Here is a 23,428-nt window from a genome sequence, read left to right on the forward strand (position 1 = left end):
TTGATCAAAACTGTCCCACGCCTTGTACACCTGAAACTAACACAACACTGTAAATAAACTATACACCAATAAAAAACAAACAAACCCCCCAAGCTATCCTCCCAGGTAAACCCAAGCTATACTCCCGAGGAAACTAGACAAACTACAACTGGTTTGTATTGTGTCACATGCTTTGGTAAAGGAGCCATGTAAACATGGTGTTGGTTGGTGGTCCCCTAAATGGCACCCCACTCCAGTACCCTTGCTTGGAAAATCCCATGGACGGAGGAGCCTGGTGGGCTGCAGTCCATGGGGTCGCTAAGAGTCGGACACGACTGAGTGACTTCACTTTCTCTTTTCACTTCCATGCATTGGAGAAGGAAATGGCAATCCACTCCAGTGCTCTTGCCTGGAGAATCCCAGGGACGGGGGAGCCTGGTGGGCTGCTGTCTCTGGGGTCGCACAGAGTCGGACACGACTGAAGCGACTCAGCAGCAGCAGCAGCAACAACTGGAAAGGTTCTGGTTTCTGGACCTCGAAATAGGACTGAAGTGCCATTTCTTCAGCCTGGCAGATCCAATTATTGGCAGACAAACATTACTGTAAACACCAATCTAGATTTAGATGCAATCTAGATCTAAATCTAGATGCAATAGTTTATCTAGCAAGGTTGCTTTTTCAATGATTTTCTTATTTACTTGTTGGCTGTGCTGGGTCTTCATCGCTGTGTGGGCTTTTCTCTAGTTGCGGTGATCGGGGCCTACTCTCTAGCTGTGGTACACGGGCTTCTCATTGCAGTGGCTTTTCTTGGATAGCAGAACATGGGTTCTAGGGCACACGGGCTTCAGTAGTTGCAGCTCCTAGGCTCCAGAGTACAGGCTCAATAATTGTGGTGCATGGGCTTAGTTGTTTCGTAGCATGTGGGATATTCCAGGGATTGAACCCAAGTCTCCTGGATTGGCAGGTGAATTCTTGACCACTGAGCCACCAGGGAAGCTCTCAAGTAAGGTTTTCTCCCCACAATGGAAGATTGCGTTGTGAATACCTGTTATTCTCCCTCTGAGCTTTCATCACCCACTGTCTCTTGTTGGCAGAGAGGATCTTTTTTAAAAAGAAGATAGGATATGGCATCAAGTATAAATTCATTTATAAGCACTCTTGGTAAGCAAGTGAAATCTACTTTCATCTGAAAGCTTGAGAAAGTCTTCTGCTTAAAACCAATGCTTTGGAGCAAATTGAATAAGTTGGTATCCATCAACCTGCCCCCAGGATTTACATGTTGTACACAAACCATTGTATCTTTCTTTTCTTTCTAAACCTCATTTTAAATCACTATATATTATTAGCCACATCTTGATGCACCAGAGCTGTGTTTGGCTCAAGATGTGCATTGGCTCTGCAGTGTTAACCTCTTCCAATTCAAGAACAAACATCCATTGTTGAAAGTTCCCTGGTGACCTAGGCATTAGGATTCTGGCTTTCACTGCCTTTGGCTCACGTTCAGTCCCTGAGTAGGGACCTGAGATCCCCCAAGTTGCATGGTGTGGCCAGAAACAGACGATAAAGAATAACCTTTGTGGTGGACTAAAGCACACTCCAAGTGATTCCTGAATATCCTGCCGTCATTCTATTATTACAAAGGTCTTTAAAAGCTGTGCAGCTGCACATACACTCTCACCTTAGTGGCTGGGTTGCACAGGGTGTGAGGACACAGACTTGGGAGTCAGGTTGCCTGGAGTCTAATCCTGTCTCCGTTTCATTCCAATAGTGTATTCTGTTGCTTTGGTATCTTCGTCTGTAAAATGGAGACATCAGAACAGTTTCTCCTTCAGAGAATTCTTGTAAAGATTAGACTTGTAAGGATTAGATGGGTTAAGGTATTTGAGGGTTTAGAACAGTGCCTGGCACATACTAAATGCTATACAAGTGATATCTGTTGTCAGTATTATCCCAAGCCTCTTTTCTCAGATAGATCAATTACTTAACACACACTAGAGCTGGTTGCTCAGTTGTGTCTGACTCTGCTACCCCATGGACTGTGGCCCACCAGGCTCCTGTTTCCATGGAGAATTCTCCAGACAAGAATACTGGAGTAGGTAGCCATTCCCTTCTCTAGGGGATCTTCCTGATCTAGGAATCGAACCCAGGTCTCCTGCATTGCAGGTGGATTCTTTACCATCTGAGCCTCTAGGGAAGCCCACTAAGAACTGAACATTTTTGTTAAATGAGTGACGAAGCCTCTGTAGCACCATCTAATGTTATTATGGCTGTTGTTGTTTATGCTCCTGGATTCTACAGGGCCACAGCCACAGGTGTTAGTCGCTCAGTCCTGTCTGACTCTTTGTGACCCCACGAACTGCAGCCCACCTCTTCTGTCCATGAAATTCTCCAGGCAAGAATACTGGAGTGGGTTGTCACTCCCTTCTCCAGGGGGGTCTTCCTGACCCAAGGATCGAACCCGGGTCTCCTGCATTGCAGGCAGATTCTTTACCACTGAGCCACCCGCAAAGCCCCACAGAGTCAAAAAGCAACCGTCAATTTTTCTCTGGCCATCATGTTCCTCTGACGACCACACAGGATCAGCTTTGCTATGGTGGCATGTCCTCACTGGTTTGAATTTTATGTTGACTGAATGGTAGGAAATCACTGGCTAGTTTAAGAAACACTTCAACTCAGTCTTACTGTTTGGGTCCTTTGGAGTTCCAGTGATTATATGCTCTAGTGGTTGGGGGCAGGGTTATCCCAGCATACGTCCAACCCAACAGAGGACTGTTACAGGAGACCTGCTCAGAGGGTCGTGACGGGCTTTTCTGGAGAGGGTGACGTGGAAGCTAGCTCTGTATGCCTTGGTTATCTTTTTACTTAGATCTATGATATTCCCTGCTTTACATTTCTGATATGGGCCATGAGGGAATACAGGTGAGAGGGTAGAGTAAAATAATGGTCAACAAAACCCATTATTGGATAATGGGTAGTTAGTTACTGGATCAGTAGCAGCAAACGTATCATTTTATTTGAAAATAAAAATAGAATTAAGCATAGGAGAAACACATCAGAATGTACTTCCTGCTGCCACTGTGTTCTCTTTTGAAAGTATATTGTCTGCAGCAGGCAGCTGATGTTTTCTCCCCAGTGTGTGTCAAGTGTAGGTCAGAATGGATAGGACTAGAAAGAAGATGGATGGGGGGGGGCAGATGGATGCTCAGTGGCAGGTGGACACATCTCAGGCCTGACGACCCTCAGAAACCATTTACCGGGCAGCTTTCAATCACAGTCAAGAGATAGGTGCTGCTTCAGTAACTCAGGTGTCACAGCCAAGAGAGGTAAATGCGCTTCGTGTGACTGTGCTGTACGTCAGGGATTCTTTATTGGGAGGATCTAGAGGTGGGCTCCTTGGCCTTGGAACACCATGAAGGTATAGAATAATTTCTGGGAAGAAGGTCCATGGCTTTTATTAAATTCTCAAAAATATCCGTGATACAGTCTAAGAGCTAGAATCTGGATTTCCAAAAAAGGGGCGGGGTAGTCGGCTGTGTAAGACCTCAAAGTATATTCCAACATAGTATACAATGGGTGATAACTGATGGCTTAAAAATGATTCCGGATTTTGAACTTGAGTCTATTACATAGCATTCGATTTTATCTTCTAATTAAATTTCTAGTTGAATTATCTTATGTTGACATTATCCCATCTCTATTCTTACTGTTCCAATTCATCAGCTCATTCTAAACAGCAGCATTTTCACAGGCAACAATCTCTCTAAATTTCAGTGCATCTTCATTGTGTTTACAGCACTGATTTCCAGAATACAGTGTATAATTATTGCATGCTTGATAGACTTTCAGGATTTGCTTCATATTAGCAAGATCCAAACCCAATGAAACTGTCTTACAGTTTCAAGATGACAGAGGAAGACACTTGCATCCCTTTCTCCTTTCAAAAAACACCCCCAAAATAACAAGGAGAGTAAGAAATGGACACAAATTCCACTGTTTTCATGGAGGGAGGATGGCTTGTAGATTAACAAAGAAAAGGAAGGTCCAACACAAATGACTTCAGGATAAGAGAGTAGAGGAAGGGGTACACGTGAGAACCAGGTACTCTCCTAGAAGCTGTCAAAGCTCAGGAACTGGAAGGATCAGATACCACAGAAATGGGGTGGATGGAAATGAGGGACAAGGAAAACACTGAGCCCCCAAATTTCCATCCCCTCTCCCTGTAGTCCAAGAACTCCTCTTCCCTTTGTCTATGCAGGAAGCCAGAGTATTTGCCAGAGAAACTGAGCCCCAGACTTGCAGACACCAGTAAAGGAAAAGTTAGGTGAGACGCACCTTGAAAGTAAGAGAATGAAGTGAAAGTCTCCATCACAAGGGTGAGAAGCTACATACCCTTTTCTCAGAATTCCAACACCTGTATTTATGCTCCTTCCAAGCAAGAGATTGGAAAATCCAGAGGAAGTGTTCAGAGTGTCTACACTGGTGTGTGGGGGTCCACGGCAGGACCACCTGGCCGTGTGCTCAGCAGTGAGGAGATCAGCCATGTGTAGACACCATCTCCTTGCATAGGTGTGTGGTGAATATGGACTCCCATGCGTAAGTGGACGACCAAGGATATCAGGCATTTGAGGAAACCACCAAACAAAGAGATAAGGAGTTCAGAAGAAATAGGCAATTTAGGGAACAAATTTCAAAGCAATTATAATCAATATCTTCAAAAGAGAAGAGACCATAATGCATCCATGTAAGAAGAATAGTGTGCTGTCAGAAAAGGAGCAGCAGACAGGAAAATGCTAGTAAATTTAAAAGATTATTACTCCTGGAAAGTAAGAGGAGAAAAGTCAACATGAGCAATGGGAAAGAAGAAATGGAAAATAAGGAAATGAATATAAGAAGTCCAATGTCAAACCAATTGGAGTACCATTCAAATAGGACAGAAGAAATAATGAAGTCAAAATTATTAAGGGGAAAAAAAATGACAAGAATATTGTACTGAAGAAAATGAGCCTTAACATTGAAAAGGTTTACCAAGCAATGATGAGGAAAAGTCCCAAACCAAAGAAGATTTTTGTGAAATTGGCAAACCCCAGGCATATAGAGAAGATTCTAAAAGAGAGAAAATAAGTATCATTCAAAGGATTAGGAACAAGAATGATTTATGCTTTGCTAAGGCAACTTTGGAAGTTAGGAAAGAATAGAGCAGTCCTTCAAAATTCTGAATGAAAATGTTGCAACCTAGAATTGTTAGGCAAGCCAATAATTAAGTAGGACAATAGATTAAAGACATTTCAGTTGTGCAAAGCCTCAAAAAAAAAAAATCAACTTTCTCAATGTTAAAGAAGTATTAACATCCTTTCTTATGAAGCTACTGGCAGATGTGTTCCCGCAAACTGAGAGAGAAAACGAGGAAAGAGAGAGATGTGGGATGCAGGAGACAGGAAACCAACCCTAGGAGGGGGATGTTGGCAGCAGACAGGAGAATCCAGGCCAAATGTCAGCACTGGGCAAAGCAGGGAACCCCAGGACAGGAGGGGACCTGTCAAAGGTGTGACTGTTCAGAGAGTTGTGTAGGATGTAAGTTGACTTAGATGTTAAAAGCAATCTTAACTCCAGGAAGCTAAACATCCACATAACAAAGGATATAATCATTGGATACTGAGTGAATAATATTTACAGATTGATCATCAGGTAGGCACTTTCTGAGACCCAGGGCACTTAAGTTTCTTTGTGCTTCAGTTTCCTCACCTTAACTGGCAGATAATAATAGTTCTTACCTGTTATGAGAAGTAAGTTGTTGTTCAGTCACCCAGTCATATCCGACTCTTTGAGACCCCATGGACTGCAGCACGCCAGGCCTCCCTGTCCCTCACTGTCTCCCGGAGTTTGCACAAGTTCATGTTCATTGCATAGGTGATGCCATCCAGCCATCTCATCCTCTGACACCCTCTTCTCCTGCCCTCAATCTTTCCCAGCATCAGGGAGTTTTTCAATGAGTCGTCTGTTCACATCAGATGACCAAAATACTGGAGCTTCAGCGTCAGTCCTTCCGGTGAATATTCAGGGTTTTGATCTCCCTTAAGATTGACTAGTTTAATCTTGCTGTCCAAGGTACTTTCAGGAGTCTTCAGCACCACAGTTCGAAGGCATCAATTCTTTGGCATTCTGCCTTCTTTACGGTCCAGCTCTCACAACCGTATGTGACCACTGGAAGGACTATAGCCTTGACTATATGGACCTTTGTTGGCAGAGTAATGTCTCTGCTTTTCTTTGTTTATGCAAAAGTAGGAAGTCAAGATATACCTGGAGTAACAGGCAAATTTGGCCTTGGAGAACAAATGAAGCAGGGCAAAGATTAACTGAATTCTGCCAAAAGAATGCACTAGTCACAGCAATAACACAAGAGATGACTTTACACACAGACATCACCAAATGGTCAATACTGAAATGATATTAATCACATTCTTTGTAGCCAAAGAGGTAGAAGTATGTTAAATGGTTGTGGTTCTCTTAGGACAGTGTCTGGCACACAGGAAGGACTATAGTCACATGGGAAACCCCTGAATAACCAAGGGCTAATGAAGTGCACCTACTATACAGTAATATGGGGGAAAATGCCTACCAAATTAGACAAAAAAAGAAAATGGAAAGTGCTTGCCTTTGGGAATCAGGATAGGGCAAGGATGAGGGACTATTGGTTTTGGTTCTAAGTTTCTAACTACAACTGAATTTTTAAAAACTACTGCAAGTAATGCTTTCAATAAAATAAAATTAATGTAAAACCAACAGCCAGCTCTAAATTTTGAAATGAAGGACACACACAGCTTAGATATGGACTACTTTATCCTGCCCAGATAGTTTATAAACATTCCTATTTGCTATGCAGCTGAAATTATATGTATTTCTAATGTATAAATCTTTTAAAATAAAGTTGTCAACACAGAAACTTTATTATTCAGTTATTTCTACAACAAAAACATAATTAACTAAAGAACAAAGTGTTCATTGCTGTAAGAGAACTGTCTTACAGATATTAGCTAGTGATTCTAGATGTGGAGAAAAAACGCGCATGAAAAGGGAAGCAGTTTGAACTCTACCCTTCCCCTTCTCCTGCCCTCTGATAAAGATTTTAATAAATACTGAGCAGGGAGGCTTACAAGTTAAGGGGGAGGAGGCAGAAAGGCCTTAGATCAAGCAAATGCAGAGCCCTGCATTTCTGCAAGTTCACTCTCTCTTCTAAACTAACGGAAGTCCAGCAGGAATCAGAGAAGCACTGCTGCTCTTGGTTGTGTAATTACATCACCCTGCTCACCAGAGATAGCACACCACACCTATGCATTTCCCAAGCAAGCTGTCCGAGGATCTAAGGAGCTGCATGTAATGGATCCTCCACCTGATCCGACGTCTGGATCACCTAATCCCCTGCCCAATTCTAGTTTTCAAGACAGTCACTGCTTATCTGAAATTTCACCTGTCCTCCAAGCTAATGTGAATTAAGGTATTTATGACTTCTAGAATATTATCATGTAACAATTTGAGTAGTTCTAAGTTGCTTTTTCTAATAGATACACACACACATATTTTTTAAGGCATTTTCTCTTGCCTACTTGCATTTAAATGGCATCTGGTGGCTACATCACTCAGTTCTAAACTCACAGCCCCCTCTCTCTCCCTACCCCTAGATGCTCATCATTTTGAAATGTCTAATCACAAAACACATTTTGCTCCAGGCCTTTGCCAGACTGTCACTGTATCTAGACAGCACAGCTTCTCTAAAAAGGGAACAAAATAGTCTGAACTCTTGTCCTGGTGTGCCAGCCAGGGCGGGCCACCGTGCCGGCTAATTCATCACCGCGGGGACCCTGGGCTGTGCAACCGACCACCCAACTCACTAGTCGAAGGGGTGGCAGTTAATCATTCCCTTAAATGATATGGGTATGACAACAGAGCTGATGGCGGCTCAGCAGACGAGCTCGGCCTTCCTCCCTGCCCCGAGCAGTGACTGTGGCCATTTTCCCATCTTCCCAGACCGCCGGGTTTCAAGAGATTCTGACCGAGGTGGAAATTTTAGCGGTGATTGTGGGATGCCTGTGTCATGACCTCGACCACAGGGGAACCAACAATGCCTTCCAAGCTAAGTAAGTGTTCTAATTGTTGTTATTTTAATGCATTTGCCTTTCTGTTCAGAGCCAAAGGTGACGCGCGCGCTAAAGAGTAAAGCATTAATTTCTGGCGTCTGAGGCCAAGGCCACGCAGGCCTGGGCGCGGGTGTCACGGGGCTCATCCATCTTTATAATTCCTTATTCCTCTTTTAATTGCAAATTTGCCCTTCATGTCATGCTTGTTGATTTGGTCTGTCTCTGTTGACCTCAGTCGGATAACAAAGCTCAGATTTTTAAAGGGCCTATTTTTTTTTTCTTCCTCCCAGAATGTTTGCCTTCATGGGATCATAGGTTTCTTGGATTTGCTACCCTGGAAGTCTGGTTTTGAGACTATTAAAATAAAAGTGGAAATTTTATGAAACAAAAAATCTCCTCCTTCCCCAGTAGAATTTCTTCCAGGTTCTTTTGATGTCGGGTATTGTATAAACTTCAGTGAGATGGAGTGACATTGGAGGAGGAAGAGGGTCTCTGTTCCTGCCAAGCCTCATCCCACAGAAAGGTGGGAACGAGCCAAGCAGCTCCACCAGCACAGGGGCTGTGGAGGTGCACACTGTGCGTGGACACCTGTCTGTCCCCGAGCAAGCAGGACAGGTCCAGGAGCTTGGCGGCTCACCCTGGCGCCAAGGCCGCAGAACTTACGGGTGCTGGAAATAAGACCCAAACCCAGGTGTCCTGGCTCTCGTATTCAGGTTCCAGTTTAACGTGCTTTTTACTGCCTGTCTGCAAACAACATGATATGGGACTTCAGAGGCTCGAGGGAAAAACGTTTGGGGATGGAGAGACTAAGGAATCTTCAATGAAGAGGTAAGATTAGCTTTCAGGTGACCAATTTCCAAGCCCCTGCAGCCGGTCTTCCTCTACCCCAGTGGCCCACGATGTGTCAACAGGGACCTTTCAGCTCACCACTTGTTTTTTCCCCTGTAACACCTACATACTAAGGCCTTGGAGCCCTGGGCCCTTTGATTTGCTCCTGATCTAGCAGGTGAGTATCGACTTTGTGACCTCTATCCATCCTGAATGCAGAAGCCCATCACTTCAACCTGCTCTTTTCCGTGTCCTGTAATTTCCAGACCCTCTTACCTTTCTGTGACAGTCACTCTGCAAAAACTCAGCTCTGGCTCAATCTAACAATTCAGCTTCTTGCTCTTCTGTCCAGGCTTTTAAAGGCTTTGGGAGAAAGTGTCATAGCTGTGAGCCTGAGGCATAGGTATTCTCCCAACTCGGCTAGGGGCTCAGCACTCCCCACCAGCCTCTTTGGGCCCCTAGCCAGCTCCGTCCCCCATTCTGATCAGCAGTTATAGAAACCAAATGTTCCTCCTCCTAAACCACCGTCTGTTCTACCACCTCCCCCCATGCCACTCAGCAGATCACCTTGCCTCCCCTTCACTGAGAAAATTGAGGCCATCAATCGAGAACTCCCTCAATTTCCTCCCCTGCCACGAAAGAACTTATCTGTCTGGCCCCATCCTTTCCTCCTTCCCTCCTATCTCTGTGAAAAGGCTGTCCCTCCTCGTGTCTGAGGCTAATCCTTCCACCTCAGCATTGGGTCCCTTCCTCCCTCCCTCCTCCAGGACCTTGCTCCATCCATCTTCCTCTCTCCGCCCTGTATCTCCCATCCTATTAATATGAACAATTCTCCCCATCTTGAAAAACTCACTTCCATCCCTGCTTCTCCCTCGAGCTTCTGCTCCATTTCTCTTCTTTCCTTTCCAGCCAGTCTTCTCGGAAACTTGTCTGTTCCTTGTCTTCACTTCCCTCCCACACAGCTTCCAGGTCTGCCCACCAGGGGAGCAGCCCTCAGTAATGCCACCAATGACCCCTTTTCCCAAGCCATAGGACACTCTTCCAGTCCTTCTTTCTTGATCCTTCTTGCCATGACACTGTTTGTGATGCTCTCCTCCAAAGAGCTCTCTTTCTTCCTTTGTCTGGGAGAGAGACACCTTCATCCACCTTTATAGCCTTTCTTCTCAGCTTGCTCCTTCTGCCCCAGCCTTCACTGCACACGTTCTCTGTTCTTCTTCTGCTCTGCTTTACCTTTCATGGTGGACCATCTGCTGATCGGCCCCAAACCCATACCTATGGACCATAATTTTCGGCTAATCTCTAAACACTTCTTCCAGCTGCTTGAGGAGCTCCTTCCATCTGAAGTCCCATCGTCACCACAACCCCAGTCTTTCTCTCTACACCAATCCTTTTCCTCTTATTCTCCATCCCCATGAATGGCACCACCAGAAGTCCACAAGCCACTCAGATTCCCTCAGAGTTGACATCTCTGCATTCTTATAGTAACCACTGCTTATCTGCATCCTTCCAGGATTCCTACAACCAACAGCCCAACTCTCCTCCTCCAGTCTTCCCCACCTTGGCGCTCCAAAATACTCTTTTTAATTCACAAATCTCATCGGATTGCTCCCCTACTTAAAAGACGCTCACTGGCCTCTTGTGACTCTCAGGATAATGTTCAAATTCCTTAGTTTAGCCCCAAATGCCCCTTTCAGTCAGGCTCTTGCCCATTTCTCCAGCGCAGCGCTCACACCTGCCACCCTGCCCCGACCTATGCATCCAGGTTCAGACACAAGGGGCTACTTAAAGTGCTCGATGGGGTCCAGCTAGTTCCCTTTCCTTTGCTCCTGGTCTGCTGTTTCTGCAGCCCAGAATGCCCTTCCTCTTCTTTCCCCCAGCCTCCTCTGAAAGCTCCACCCCCACCCCCCAGATTCTATGCCTGATGACCTTCACTGCATCAGTCTTCTGTGTCTATATCATGCCCTGGCTATGCTTTAGAATTGCACATCTCCCACCACTTTAGTTGCTGATTAATGGGTGTGTCTCCCCTTCTTCTTCAGTACCTATGATGTGTACAAGCACCAAGAGCATGGTAAACCCACAAGGAATGTTTGCTGAGTGAATGAATGATAAATGCATGAATGCATGAAGTTTTAACTATTTTAATATTGCTTTTCAGCAAAGTTTCCTGACTTCTTACACAAGTGCAATCTTTTACGGATTATTATAAAACACGGTTTTTACATACATTGGTTTGACGTTGTACTAATGACAATAGCGTCCCTGGGGCCTGCTGAGGTGTAAACTGTATACACACTTTGATTATAGGGTCTGACGGTTCCTTATGTTTGAGTTCCTGGCCTGCGTTTTGTTATTATGAGTATTTTAGGATACCCCTCTCTCAGGCCAATGGCATCATCGTCACTGTGTCTTCCTGGAGCACCCTACCATTCTGCCACTCACACATAAAGAATTGTGTCTATAAAGCAATAGTGAGCACCTTGTAGGTTCTTTTAAAAAGAGTCAAGTGTGCAATGTATGTACTTAAATAACAAAAGCCCCCATCCTGGCGAAAGCCTGCATATCACACCAAGAGAGCCAGGCTTTCTTGTTAGTTGACCTCATTGGACCAAGACTACACACCGAATCCAAACCCAGCTAATCATATCTTATCTCCCAGGAGTCTGGTCCTGGATTACCATGATATCGACTCAGTTAGGTGTTGAGGTCCAAGCTGCAGGACCATGTAGACCTGGACACTGAGGCTGCATTTGGGGAGACCGCTGATGAACAAATCCCGAGTGGATAAGAGAAGCAAGAGAGCAAATCTGCCGAGAGAAGAAAGTCAGTATTCAGAGAGGAGCAGAGAAGATACTGTACAATTCTAGAGGAAGACAGAGATCCCTGGTTTTCCGTGTCTGCTCCTACTTCCAGGAAATCCAGCCGTGTGTGACAATGGGGCTTGCTCAGAGGTCCTAGCTGCATTTAATCAACATTTTTTTTTTTTTTAGTGAAAGTGGTTCTAATTCATTTCCATTCTTTGCTGTGAGTGGTCCCTGAGACAATGAGAAGAATTGCAGTTATTTGTTGTTTACTATCTCAAGTGCTCAACTAATATCCCTGTAGCTAGATATTTTTGTCTCCATCTTACAGAGGGAACTGGGCCTCAGGAAAGTAAGTGACTTGCCCAAATTCACCCATCCAGAAGGTGGCAAAGTAGTGTTTGGACCTGGGCTATCTGACTCCAAGGCTGTTTTTTAACCACTTTATCCCACCCTCTTTCATGACTTTGTGGTATTTATTTTAGGCTTTTGTACTTCCAGTTTATTGGCTGGCTTGTGATATATGTGAGCTCTGGAAAACTAGGATGCATTTTGACATCCAGAAAATCAAGACGTGGAGCTGTAAAAATTGTAGAACTCAACTAGATCTCGGTAGTCATATTCCTTAATTTTCAAAATTTTTTTCATATGCCTTAATTTTTAAAAATTGGAAACTGAGGTCCCCAAATCTCAAGTGATTTGGGTAATACTGAACAGTTTTCATACATATGGGATAGCTATGATATCTCTGGTATTAGAATTCAAAAAAATTTTTTGCATCCTTACACCGCATGATCAAAACTATGCATTCCAAGATGGTCTGAGCTGTTTCCTCACAATGGTTGGCCTTTTATGCAGTTTTCCAGCCCATGGGATGTCCATCAGCCCTGCCCCTCCCTCACAGAGTCTCACGTGAGCTTAGAATACAGATGCCACCACTTCTCCACCTCAGTTAAAGTTTTCCTCAATAAATGCTGAAAAGAGACCCTTTGACATCATGGTGAAGGAACTACCATTTTACTGATTAGGATAAGATTTACTCAGCAAGTTTGCCATTGTTTAGGAAAATCCCTCAGAAGAAACCTATATCCTTATTTCCTTACTTATTCCCCATCAATGGAGTGCTTTCTAGATTCGAGACACTGCGCGAGGCGTTGTGGGAGAAATAAAGAAGTGTAACAAATAGTCCCTTTCCTTAAAGTATTCACCTTCTAATGCCAGCCTTTTAAGTGATTTGGAAATGGGATTTAAATGCACCAATTATTATGTGACAAAGCATATGCTACCTTTTCTTTTTTTCATATATAAGGCTATAAAGAAACAGGAGACATTTAGCAAGGGACAGATTACTATATAAAATGCAAAATGCCTCTACAATAAAAAGTTGTGATTTTAGTCACAGCACAGTGTGATTTATTCTCTTAGCCTTTCTGATAAGTGAACCTTCGCATTTTCATATTTTATTCTTAATTTTAAAGTATTGGAGTGCGTGCAGTGCATGATCAATAGGTGGAGAGGGCAGCGATCCCATGGCGCTTTGAGACTGCTGTTAACACCTCGCTCCTATTTTCTCCAGGGACAGTGTTTCCCACTCATTGCCCTCCCTATTACAGCTGCCCCTGATGATTAAATATCAGTACCAAGCAGCTTTGTAGTATATTCTCCTAGGAGACTTCCCCTATTCATTTCTAGCATAATCTCTTATACTCATTTCTTGGGAATGAAAACCCATCTTGTCGCTTTCGGCCAGGTCCCAGAAGTGAAATACAGGGGCACATTAATCTGCCGTGACAGCCTAATCCCATTCCTCCCCACCTCCCAACAATTCTCAATTTCCTAATTACTTTTGGTAGTTTTCCTTCTGAAAGTTTCCTGTAAGCCATGGCAGCACACTTCCATTAAGTCTCTCTTTCAAAGAATATGCATGTCCAGGGAAGTTATGAGGGTCCATAGCTCATAGTTATGAAATTTCCTTTTGCACGCTTACTTTTGGTGCCTGTGCAAAGTGCTGAATGCCTGGGTGGGGAGAGCCCTTTTCACATTGACTTTCCTTTTATATAAGCTTCTCCTCAGTGTGCTGCCTGCCTCCAAATGAAAAACTTTAGTATGTTAGGATGACCTAATCAATAATGAGCATCATAAATAATCACAGGTATAAATCTCCCTGTGTGTAAAGGATCCGGAGTCTCCTCTGCTCTCCTCTCCTCTCCTCTCCGCATGTCTCCACACACCCTCCATGTATGTGTAATATTTTTACAATTATAGTCTGTGTGCCCCAGAGCCACTGATATGATGGATATACTTACCACAGACAATTAAAACGAGGTGCGGTATTAAAGTCATTTTTTTTTTCCATATGTGATTGATTGGAGGGTTTTTTCCACATTTTACATGAAAAAGTGTCAGTATGCCCTTTACACAGAGTACATTACATGAAACGCATGTCGTCTTGTAAAAAATGGTTTAATGATCAAGTAAGTTTGGTTAATACTGCATAGTTATGTTCCTTTCCTGCAGAATCACAGTACATATGTTCACACACTGATGCCACAGATAAATCCTACAGTATCTAAACAGTTTAACTTCTTAAACCCAGCATTTCCCAAATGTATTTAACTCTGAGACCCTTTTTCCTTCTGCCCATAGTGCCATTTTACATCCCAAACAACTCGTATTCTGTCTAATACTTTCTGATAAAGTTTATCCTAACAGTTCAATGATTTGCCACTTTTATCAAGTTTTCTGACCATGGACTTCACTCTTGCAGTGCTAGGAGATTCATAACATGTGTGTGGGTAATGGCAGGTGCAGGCAGCATTCTCAGTGAGCCTCGGCCTGAGAGAGCGAGCACCAGGGTGTCCTGTAGTCTCAGAAAATCTGACAGAGACCAAACCTAACAGTGTAATTGAAGCAACCATATGGAAATGGAAGCATTCTTGTTTAAATGATTTTATTCTAAAGAAAACTCAAAGTAGAGTTAGTATCATGGTCCATTCTGTGAATACTAAGATGGCACCTTGCTTGCAGAAAGGTGAGCATTGTTAATGAAAGTGTGGACAGAGAAAGTCTCCTGTGCAGTTATAGGGACTGAGAGCTTCCTGAGGGTAAGAGCCATTCTTTATCTCCATACCCCACACACTCACAGCCTTGCATCATAACAGTCTTCAGTCCTTGTTAGGTGAAGGAATGAATGCATCATTAGTCTGCTTCTGTTGCAAAATCTGCATACCTGTAATTAGCTCAGTATTGTGTGAGTGTGTGGAACATGTAAGATGGAATTACTAAAAGGAACAAAGAGGATGTTCCTTTGTAAGGATGAAGACTCTTAACCCGTGGACCTTCAGATGCATTTGCACAAGCACTCTGAGTCCTCCTGATGAAACATAACAGTTCAGAGGCCACATGGATGTGGGGAGAGCAGAGGGCAGCAGAGGAGCCACCAGTTATTCTGGGTAAAGGACACAAACTTCCTACTCATCCTGAAAAAAGGAAATAGTTAGCGATTTGTGATCGTCTAGCTGATTTAACTTTGTGAGGTCTGCTAAACCAACGTGATAAAGGAGGAGATGCTATTTTACATCTCGACCCCACTTTTACACCAATGATTCTCTTAGGATTCACACCAATAACTGGGGCATGTGGCTGGTTGATAGAAACCAATCGCAGGAATCTGAGTCTGTAGTTAGCAGCTATAACAGGAGACTTCTGAATCAAATTTTGAAACCTTCTCTCAAAGAAGGTTTGATGACAACCAGCTTGACAAAAATGGAGACTAGAATACAAGAAATATGGAAGTTAAAATTCTCTTTCTCATTATGTAATCAGGAAAACTTCAGAATTTGGGTGCCAATCTAGAACTGGTACTTACTCGCTCTGTGACCTTGGAAAAGTAACATACCTTCTCTGAGCCTTGGTTTTCTTATCTGTAAAATGAGAAAATAATAACTGTTTCATGGTTGTTGTCAGTAACAGATGAATTAATATGTTGAGGTGTTAACATATTGCCTAGTGCATGATAGGTACTTACTCATAGAGCTATTATTATTAATAATATTATTTTAAAATATGTTAACACACATTACTATCAACCTTCAGTTTGAACTATAATCTCTAGACATATCACTACAACTTTATTAGCCAAGTGGCTAATATTTTTTAAACACCTACTCCATCCAGGCATTTTAAATCCATCCAGGCATTTGGATTTTCATCCTAGATTTCATCCTAGATTTTCAAAAGCCATGACAAATACAACTAAGGCACAATACAGTGTGCATTTTGAAAAATGCGTTTTCATAAAAATGAACCATATGTTAGAAAAATAGTAACTAACATTAAATATTAATCACGTACTGCTAAGATTAGCCTCACAAATTGTCACTTATTAAATGATATAGGTTAGGGCAAGATTGAAAGAAATAATACCGCCTGATTAAAACTTACAGATAATTCAAAAGAATCCTTTCAAGTATTAATTAACATTTTATTTGTTTTAAATGGAAATATCTATGTGTTTTAAGTAGTATAGACTACAACCTACTTACATGCTTGGTACTATGATGAGCACTTAGAAATATTTTATTGTAGTCTCATGAATAGCAGGTAAGGTAGAGAGTATTATCATAATTTTAGAGACAAAGAAACTGATTCTCAAACAACCAAGTAATGACCCAAAGCTGTTGCTGAGAGCTGAATTCTGACTCCAAGTCCAGGGAACTTTCTGGAGTTGGACACTGAGTTATCACAGTGTGACCATAGGTTGGAAAACCGTGGTTGAAGTTTGTCAACCTTACATGTAAAGTAGATTAAATGGGTTCTACATAGTATTCACAAGGTCTTTCCCGTGGAATAGCAAATACATTAAGTATATGACATTCATCCTGGATACTCAGAAACTTTATCAGGTTTAGCTCATGAAGCCTACCCTGACCCCCAGAGCCAGGAATCATGTCTCTTGTCCTCAGAACACTGAGAGCTCTTTGACTGAACTGAAACACTTCCTACGGCATTTATATTGTGTGGTCTGTCCATTCTTTTCCCTTAGGACCACATCTTATCTCCCTACTGGTTTGTACATTTCTTGGCAGCGTGGACTATGTCTTTTTCATGGTGGTATCACCCACTGTGTCTAGCCTAACACACAGCAGGTTCCCAAAAGGTTTACTTTATAGATTTGTGAACCCCACAAGTGGTTACCTGAGAATGTATCTGCTCATGGTCCTTTGTAAAAACAGGAGAAGCAGTGTGATCCAAAGAGCCAGTGTGGGGGAGGTCGTTGATGTGGAAGGGCCGTGGTCACTCACGTGTCTGTCCTCTTTCAGGAGTGGCTCTGCCCTGGCCCAACTCTATGGAACCTCTGCCACCTTAGAGCATCACCATTTCAACCATGCAGTGATGATCCTTCAGAGCGAGGTAAAAACCCACCATTCTGCTTCTCTCCTTGAAAGAAAACCAGTGAAACTATGCTTCCTACTTCTCTTTCTTTGCAAGAAGAAATACAGAGAATCAGATCTATTGGACTTCTTTGTGGCTTTTAAGAAATTCTTTCAGATGCCTGACCAAGGACCTTGTTCAGTTTCTTCCCGAGCTAATTCATTTGGGTTTTTATTGTTGGTTAGGGGGCTTTTCAGATTCATTTAGAGCAGACTGCCCACTGCTTGTCACCAGAACATGGCTTTACATTTCTCCAGGGTACAGGAGCCCAGTAACAGACCCCAGAAGTCAGTGACCCAACATTTCCATTTTGCGAAACCCATTTGAAAAGATGATGGAATCAGAAATGGGGTGAGAAAGTTACACTTTATTTACATAATTGAGAAACCTATAAAAAAAGATAAAAGAACTTAAAATTGCTGGTGGGACAATTTGAACGTGAGAACTGCAACTAAACTTGAGACCCAAGCTGGGGGCCATATGCCTTCTTTTGCTTCGTATGGCATTGCCAGCGCTAGAAGTGGTAGGTCTTTTGTACTTTTAGCTCTCCACAGAGAAAAAGTAAAACCGCTAACTGACTCTAGCTGAGGCATCTGAATTTGAAATTGCCAAGAAAGGATCTGTTTAATTTTCTGCAGGCGTACAGACCTTTTTTTTTCTTTTTGAGGCCAGGAAGGGATCATCTGTTCCCCATTATTTGTCAGTTCTCTAGCTGTGCCATTAATTATTATTATTATCATCATTAAGGCCCTGCTTCCCTGGAATAGCATCATTAAATATGGAGGTTTTTTTCCTCCAGCCTATCTTGAGAAAGCGTGTCTTTTGCAATATCACGAAAGCCTTCTTCGACCCCATAAAGGAGAGTCAGCACTCCGGAACCTGCCTGCAGCTGCAGAAGGCAGACCCGTTGGGGGAGATGGATTTTCAGTTGAGAATGAAACATCAGGGTTAGGCTCTCAGTAACTCTGACAGAAACCAGTGTCCCAGCATCCGTGGCTCTGGAATTCTTCTGTGAAAGCCATGTTTTAGATGTGTGCAGAGGGGAATAGGAACGGGAGGAACTTGGGATCAGACTATCTTTTCTATGCTGGTAATATGATGGGCTTACACCCCTGAGGCCAGACATTCACACCTTTGTAATAACTGATTATAAACAGGAGGTCAAGTTTTCTGAGAAGGTCATTTGCTTGTGTCACAGAGCCCAGCTAACTCAGAATTTGTCTTCATACAAGCAAAATTCATGAGCTGCCCTTTGTGCCAGGGTTCTTTATGAGGAATGCAGAATAGCAGTAATGGAAACAAGCACTGGTGTGTTCAGACTTTGCATTGATGCCCCACCCCTCGCCATCCCCGTACTGCCCATCAGAAAGGCAGAAATGCAGATGTCATTACCACCCCACTTTCCAAATGATGCAGAGGCATAGGGAAGTTAGATGGCTTGAAGACAGTTGATCTAGATCTTTGTTCCTACACATTTCGCCCCCCATCAATACCACTCCTCCCTAAACAAGAAATAGAAGTAGTATTTCAGGGTGCCATAGAAGGCCAGTTTGCATATAAACATATACTGATTACAAATTAACTTATAATTATTAAAGCTGATCTGGCTAGCTTTGTCATTGTCAGCTATAAACTGTGTTAGTTACTGTATGTCCTTTAAAGGTAGCAAAACGCACTCTCACAAAATAATCAACGTTGTCAGATTCAGACCAGCCTCCTCCTGGTCTTCACAGTAGAGTTTACTGTAACTTGCTCCTAATAGCTCTGTTTCTTTCCCTGAGAAATTTTAGATGTGTGACTGGACCTAGGTGACTATTTTTCCAGAGCTCCCAATCATTTTTTCCCAGGCCCCAGTACACCACCAGCCTGTGACTGATACAGGGGCAAGGCCCAGGCAAAGACACCTGGGTAGAATTATGATGTGGCATTCCTTCAGTTATTTCTCTTCTTCCTAATGGCTGAATTAAGGGTCCAGAAGAGTTTGTTTGAAAATTATTATTAATATTGGACCTGGCCCCAGGTGGAACCAATATACTCTAGTCTTTATACTCTAGTCTTTAAGGAGCGATGGGTTCACCTAATGAGATAAATTAAACTCAAGGGGGCAGGCGATCATCTGGTGCCTGGTACGTAGAAATTTACTAATTGATATTCTGGTTCCCCAGAAGAATTAATTTACCTCTCGTTGGAAAATGTTCCCAGGAAATCTTCACTGCCTTTCTTTTGCACCATCTTCTGGTTCTTGATACTCGGTTTAAAACTGGTCCAGTTTCCAGACCACCTGTTGGTGAGTTGGTATCTCATACTAAGAAAACCTGATAAATGAAAAGTCCTGACTTTCAAAGCAAATTAAGTTAAGTGTCTGTCACTTTACAGAAAGACTTTTTCACTTGACTAAAAACACTATGGTAGTGTAGGTACACTATCTAGTGTAGCTAAAACAAAGTTGGATGGGAAAAAAGTGTGCTTTTCAAAGGAATGGAGATACACGTGTATTTGTAGGATGTTCTATGCAAAAGTCACTCTTTTAGAGTCCTCCTGTGCCAAGAGCAATATCTTACACTTTCTAGCTACTCAGCAATTACTGTACTATAATTATTTCACACACTTCATCCAGATGTATCTTCATCTTGCCTAACACACCATTTCTCAACTTCATCAATATTGTCACTGGGGCCAAGTAAGTCTTTGTTGTGGGGGCTGTTGGGTGCATCGCAGCATCCTTGGCCTCTGCCCGTCCATCAGCATGACAATCAAAGTGTCTCTAGGCACTGCCAGAAGTGCCCATTGTCCAAATCACCCCCAATTGTGTGCTTGCATGCTCAGTCGTGGCCGACTCTTTGCAGCCCTATGGACTGTAGCCCTCCAGGCTCCTCTGCCCATGGGATTTCCCAGGCAAGAATACTGGAGTGGGTTGCCATTTCCTCCTCCCCGGCATCTTCCCAACCCAGGGGTTGAACCCATGCCTCCTGCGGCTCCCGCATTGGCAGGCGGATTCTTTACCACTTGAGCCACCTGTGTACCACTGGTCTAATGCTTCTTCTCTTCCTTGAGTCATTTGTTGCAAGAGCAAGAACTTCCAAAATGCCAGCTTAAGTCTTTACTAGCCAGACTAGTATGTATTCAGGGGTCAGAAAGTTTCCCAGAAGTGTTGTTGATTTCTCTGCTCAGTGATCCCACAGGAAATGGAGTTGTTGGCACAATCATAGCCTTAGTAAGAGGAGTTCAAACACTTTCCAGTTTTCTCTTCAAAACTAGGTCCTCCTCGCCAATGATTATGATTGAGGCTCTGGCTCTGGTCTGTTTGCCAGGGAATCTGTTTGTATTTGCACAGAGTGTCATTAAGCTTTTTAAAGAATTATTTCATCCTGTTTCTAGACTGTTTTTGGAAAAAAAGTGGAAAAAACATGTAGTTGCCCAGCTTGGATGTAATGCTGTCTTCTGTGGCTTTTTACTTTCTCGTTCCAGGGTCACAACATCTTTGCTAATTTGTCCTCCAAGGAATACAGTGACCTTATGCAGCTTTTGAAGCAGTCAATCCTGGCAACAGACCTCACGCTGTACTTTGAGTACGTATTGGCATCGAATCTATTTGACAAATGGATATAAAAGTTTCATCCTGTAATTAACTTTCAGGTCCAAACTGGAGGTTGCCTGTTATTCTAACACTGGTATCAATGTGTAAACGAGCTAAAGTTGTTGTTGTTGCTGTTGTTTTTCCTCATCTAAAAGAGCCTCATCAGTGTGGTGTCTGTGAAACAAGACAGTCAGGACTACAATCACAAGATACATATTTTTCCTTCTGTTTTATGAGCCTTGTTTGGGACTACTGACTAAAACTAAGTGATGGGCATTTTTAGTTTAAAGACTGACCAAGGTTGCTATTTTATTTTTGGCCACTCCACGAACTAGGTGGAATCCAGTTCCCCAATCAGGGATGGAACCTGTGCCCCTTGCAGCGGAAGTGTCGAGTCTTAACCACTGGACCACCAGGGAAGTCCCTAGGATTGCTATTATAGACTATCATTAGTGGTTAGATCTCTAATGGCATTGATGATGCTAATAATGATGAAAAACTTGGGTTGCTGAAAGGATGACAAGAAATCCAAGCCTTCATTCTTCACCTCTCCTCTAGCTCTCTTTCTCAGAAAAGCCATCCTTCTTTCCCCCAAAGCTCAGGCTTCCACCTGAGCTGGTGAGTCCATCCTGCTCATTTCCTGTGAAACCTGTTCCATCAGGAACCACTGCTTTTGGTGGCCTGGTCATCTCTTCCTTCACTGATATGCACAGTTTTCTCTGACCTTAAAGACCAAACAACTTCTTTTCCTTAAGAAATTCTTTGACCTGACCCCATGGTCTTGCATTGCCTTTCACCTTACCTTTCTTTTACTTCCTACCTTTTAAAATAAATGGAGCACATGACTGCTTTTATTTTCCTAGCACCTAGGTGCACTTGGCAGACCAGCATCCACCTTCACATTCTGCTAGCATTGTACTTTCAAAGGTCAGCAGAGACTTTCTTGTCCCCAGATTCAACGTCTTTTACTCATTCCTGGTATTTTCTAGCTTCTTTGAGACATCCGCAGGTTTACTGACTTCTTATTGTCAGTGTCTACTCTCTTTTTTTCCCCAGCATGAACCTGCCTTCCTCTCTCCTTTTCTGGATCTCTTATAGTTTTCTCTTCTCCTTGCTTCTATGTATGAGTTCCAGTTCTTCTTTCTCTGCTCACTCTCCTGGACTCAACTCTACATTAATTCTATAGAGGCATAGAGAAGACCCCAAAACTCTTCATTCTAACCCTCCCTCACATTCTAGACAAGTCTCCAACTCCCATCTCAAAAGGCTGTAGTGGCCTCATCACCTTCAAAGCAGCCTCTAACCTTGGTTCGTGTTTCAAGGTTCTCCCTCCATAATCTGCCCCCAACCATTTTGCATTCTTACCTCTCACTTCTCTCCTATGTGATTTGTACTTCAGCTAGACTGGTCTAATGTTACCCTTTGTGTTTTGTTTTTCAGAAAAAAATTAGTCTTTTTTTATTAGTCAACTGCCTGTTACCCTTTGAAAACAGCTTATGCAGTGCCCCTTGCTTTCCAGTGTATCACTCTTCCTCCACTTCCCCATCTGGCTGAACCATTTCCTGCCACCTTTTCTAGGAAGCCTATGTCACTCCGTTCGGATCTTACTGTGCTTGTCATGGCGTCAGTGAGAGTTAGCTTCAATTATAAGGGACAGGAAACCCCAAATCACATTAGCTTACTTCTTTGTCATGTCAAAGAAGTCTGGAGATAAGCAACCGGCAGTTGGTAGAGCAGCTCCATTGTCATCGGGGACCCAGACTTCTTTATCTCTCTGTGCGGCCACATTCAATACCTGGTTTCCACCCTAGCCCAAGGTAGCTGCCCATGTTCTAGGCACAATGTCCACCTTCCAGCTCTCAGAAAGAAGAAAGGAACGAAAAAGAAAGAAGCCAAAGGTAATGCAATTTATTTCTTAAGACCATTTTCTGGAAACTTCACGTAACGATTCCACCTACATTTCATTGGCCATTCCTAGGTTAGGCTTTGTGTTGGGTAATTGCGTGCCATGCTAAAGTCTAGGGGTTCTATTACTAAGAAAGAAAGGCAAGAGAGAGATTGGAGTAGACACCTGACAATCTGGGCCACGGGTATTTGTCGTTGGTCCCTGGTGAATGGGTTATGACATGGCTGAGTGGGAAGAGTAGAGGCTTTGGGATGATACTGGTCGGGACTGAAGTCTCATTCTAGTTAAACCTGGTGTACTGAGCCCAAGCGTCTATGTTTTCTCCCTTCTGAAACACCACTTAAATGGCACCAGATAAATTTAAAAGCAAACGCGAATCTACAAGGAGAAGGGGAGAGGACACCAACAGTTGAGAAGAGGTGTCAGTATGTCTGTGGCAAATGAAGGCCCACTGATGAGGGTCAGGTGTTCTGGCAGAGTGGAGCGGAAAGCTGGACGACTGAGAAGTGAGCTGTAGGCCTCGCAGAGCCTCGCCTGGGGCTCAGAGACAAAAAGCACCATGAAAAATGAATGTGATGCTCACAGCTTAAGATGAGGAAATTACTAGAAAGTCAGTTTTCAGGACACTCAGAGCCCACGAAGTTCTCCACCAATGTAGCCAGAACTCCCTCTCTTCTGTCCCTGGAGAAGGCCAGAAGTTTATCCTCTGGAGAGATGAAAGAAAGTGCTCTGGACTGAGAAAAGCTCAGGGTGGGAATGGGACTTACGCAGA

The 23,428-nt window shown here is 43.2% G+C and overlaps 1 protein-coding gene across 1 annotated transcript in view; it reads left to right on the top strand.

The window, feature by feature from the left end:
• Window positions 1-23,428, top strand: part of PDE11A (phosphodiesterase 11A) — a 420,247-nt gene that overhangs the window by 332,684 nt on the left and 64,135 nt on the right. The window contains exons 13-15 of the mRNA XM_025274296.3: window positions 8,002-8,111; window positions 17,062-17,152; window positions 20,642-20,742. Of these exons, the coding sequence (XP_025130081.3) occupies window positions 8,002-8,111; window positions 17,062-17,152; window positions 20,642-20,742 (302 nt within the window). The remainder of the gene's footprint in view (window positions 1-8,001; window positions 8,112-17,061; window positions 17,153-20,641; window positions 20,743-23,428) is intronic.

This window comes from Bubalus bubalis, chromosome 2 (genome assembly GCF_019923935.1).
Source record: "Bubalus bubalis isolate 160015118507 breed Murrah chromosome 2, NDDB_SH_1, whole genome shotgun sequence".
NCBI classification, from domain to species: Eukaryota; Metazoa; Chordata; class Mammalia; order Artiodactyla; family Bovidae; genus Bubalus; species Bubalus bubalis.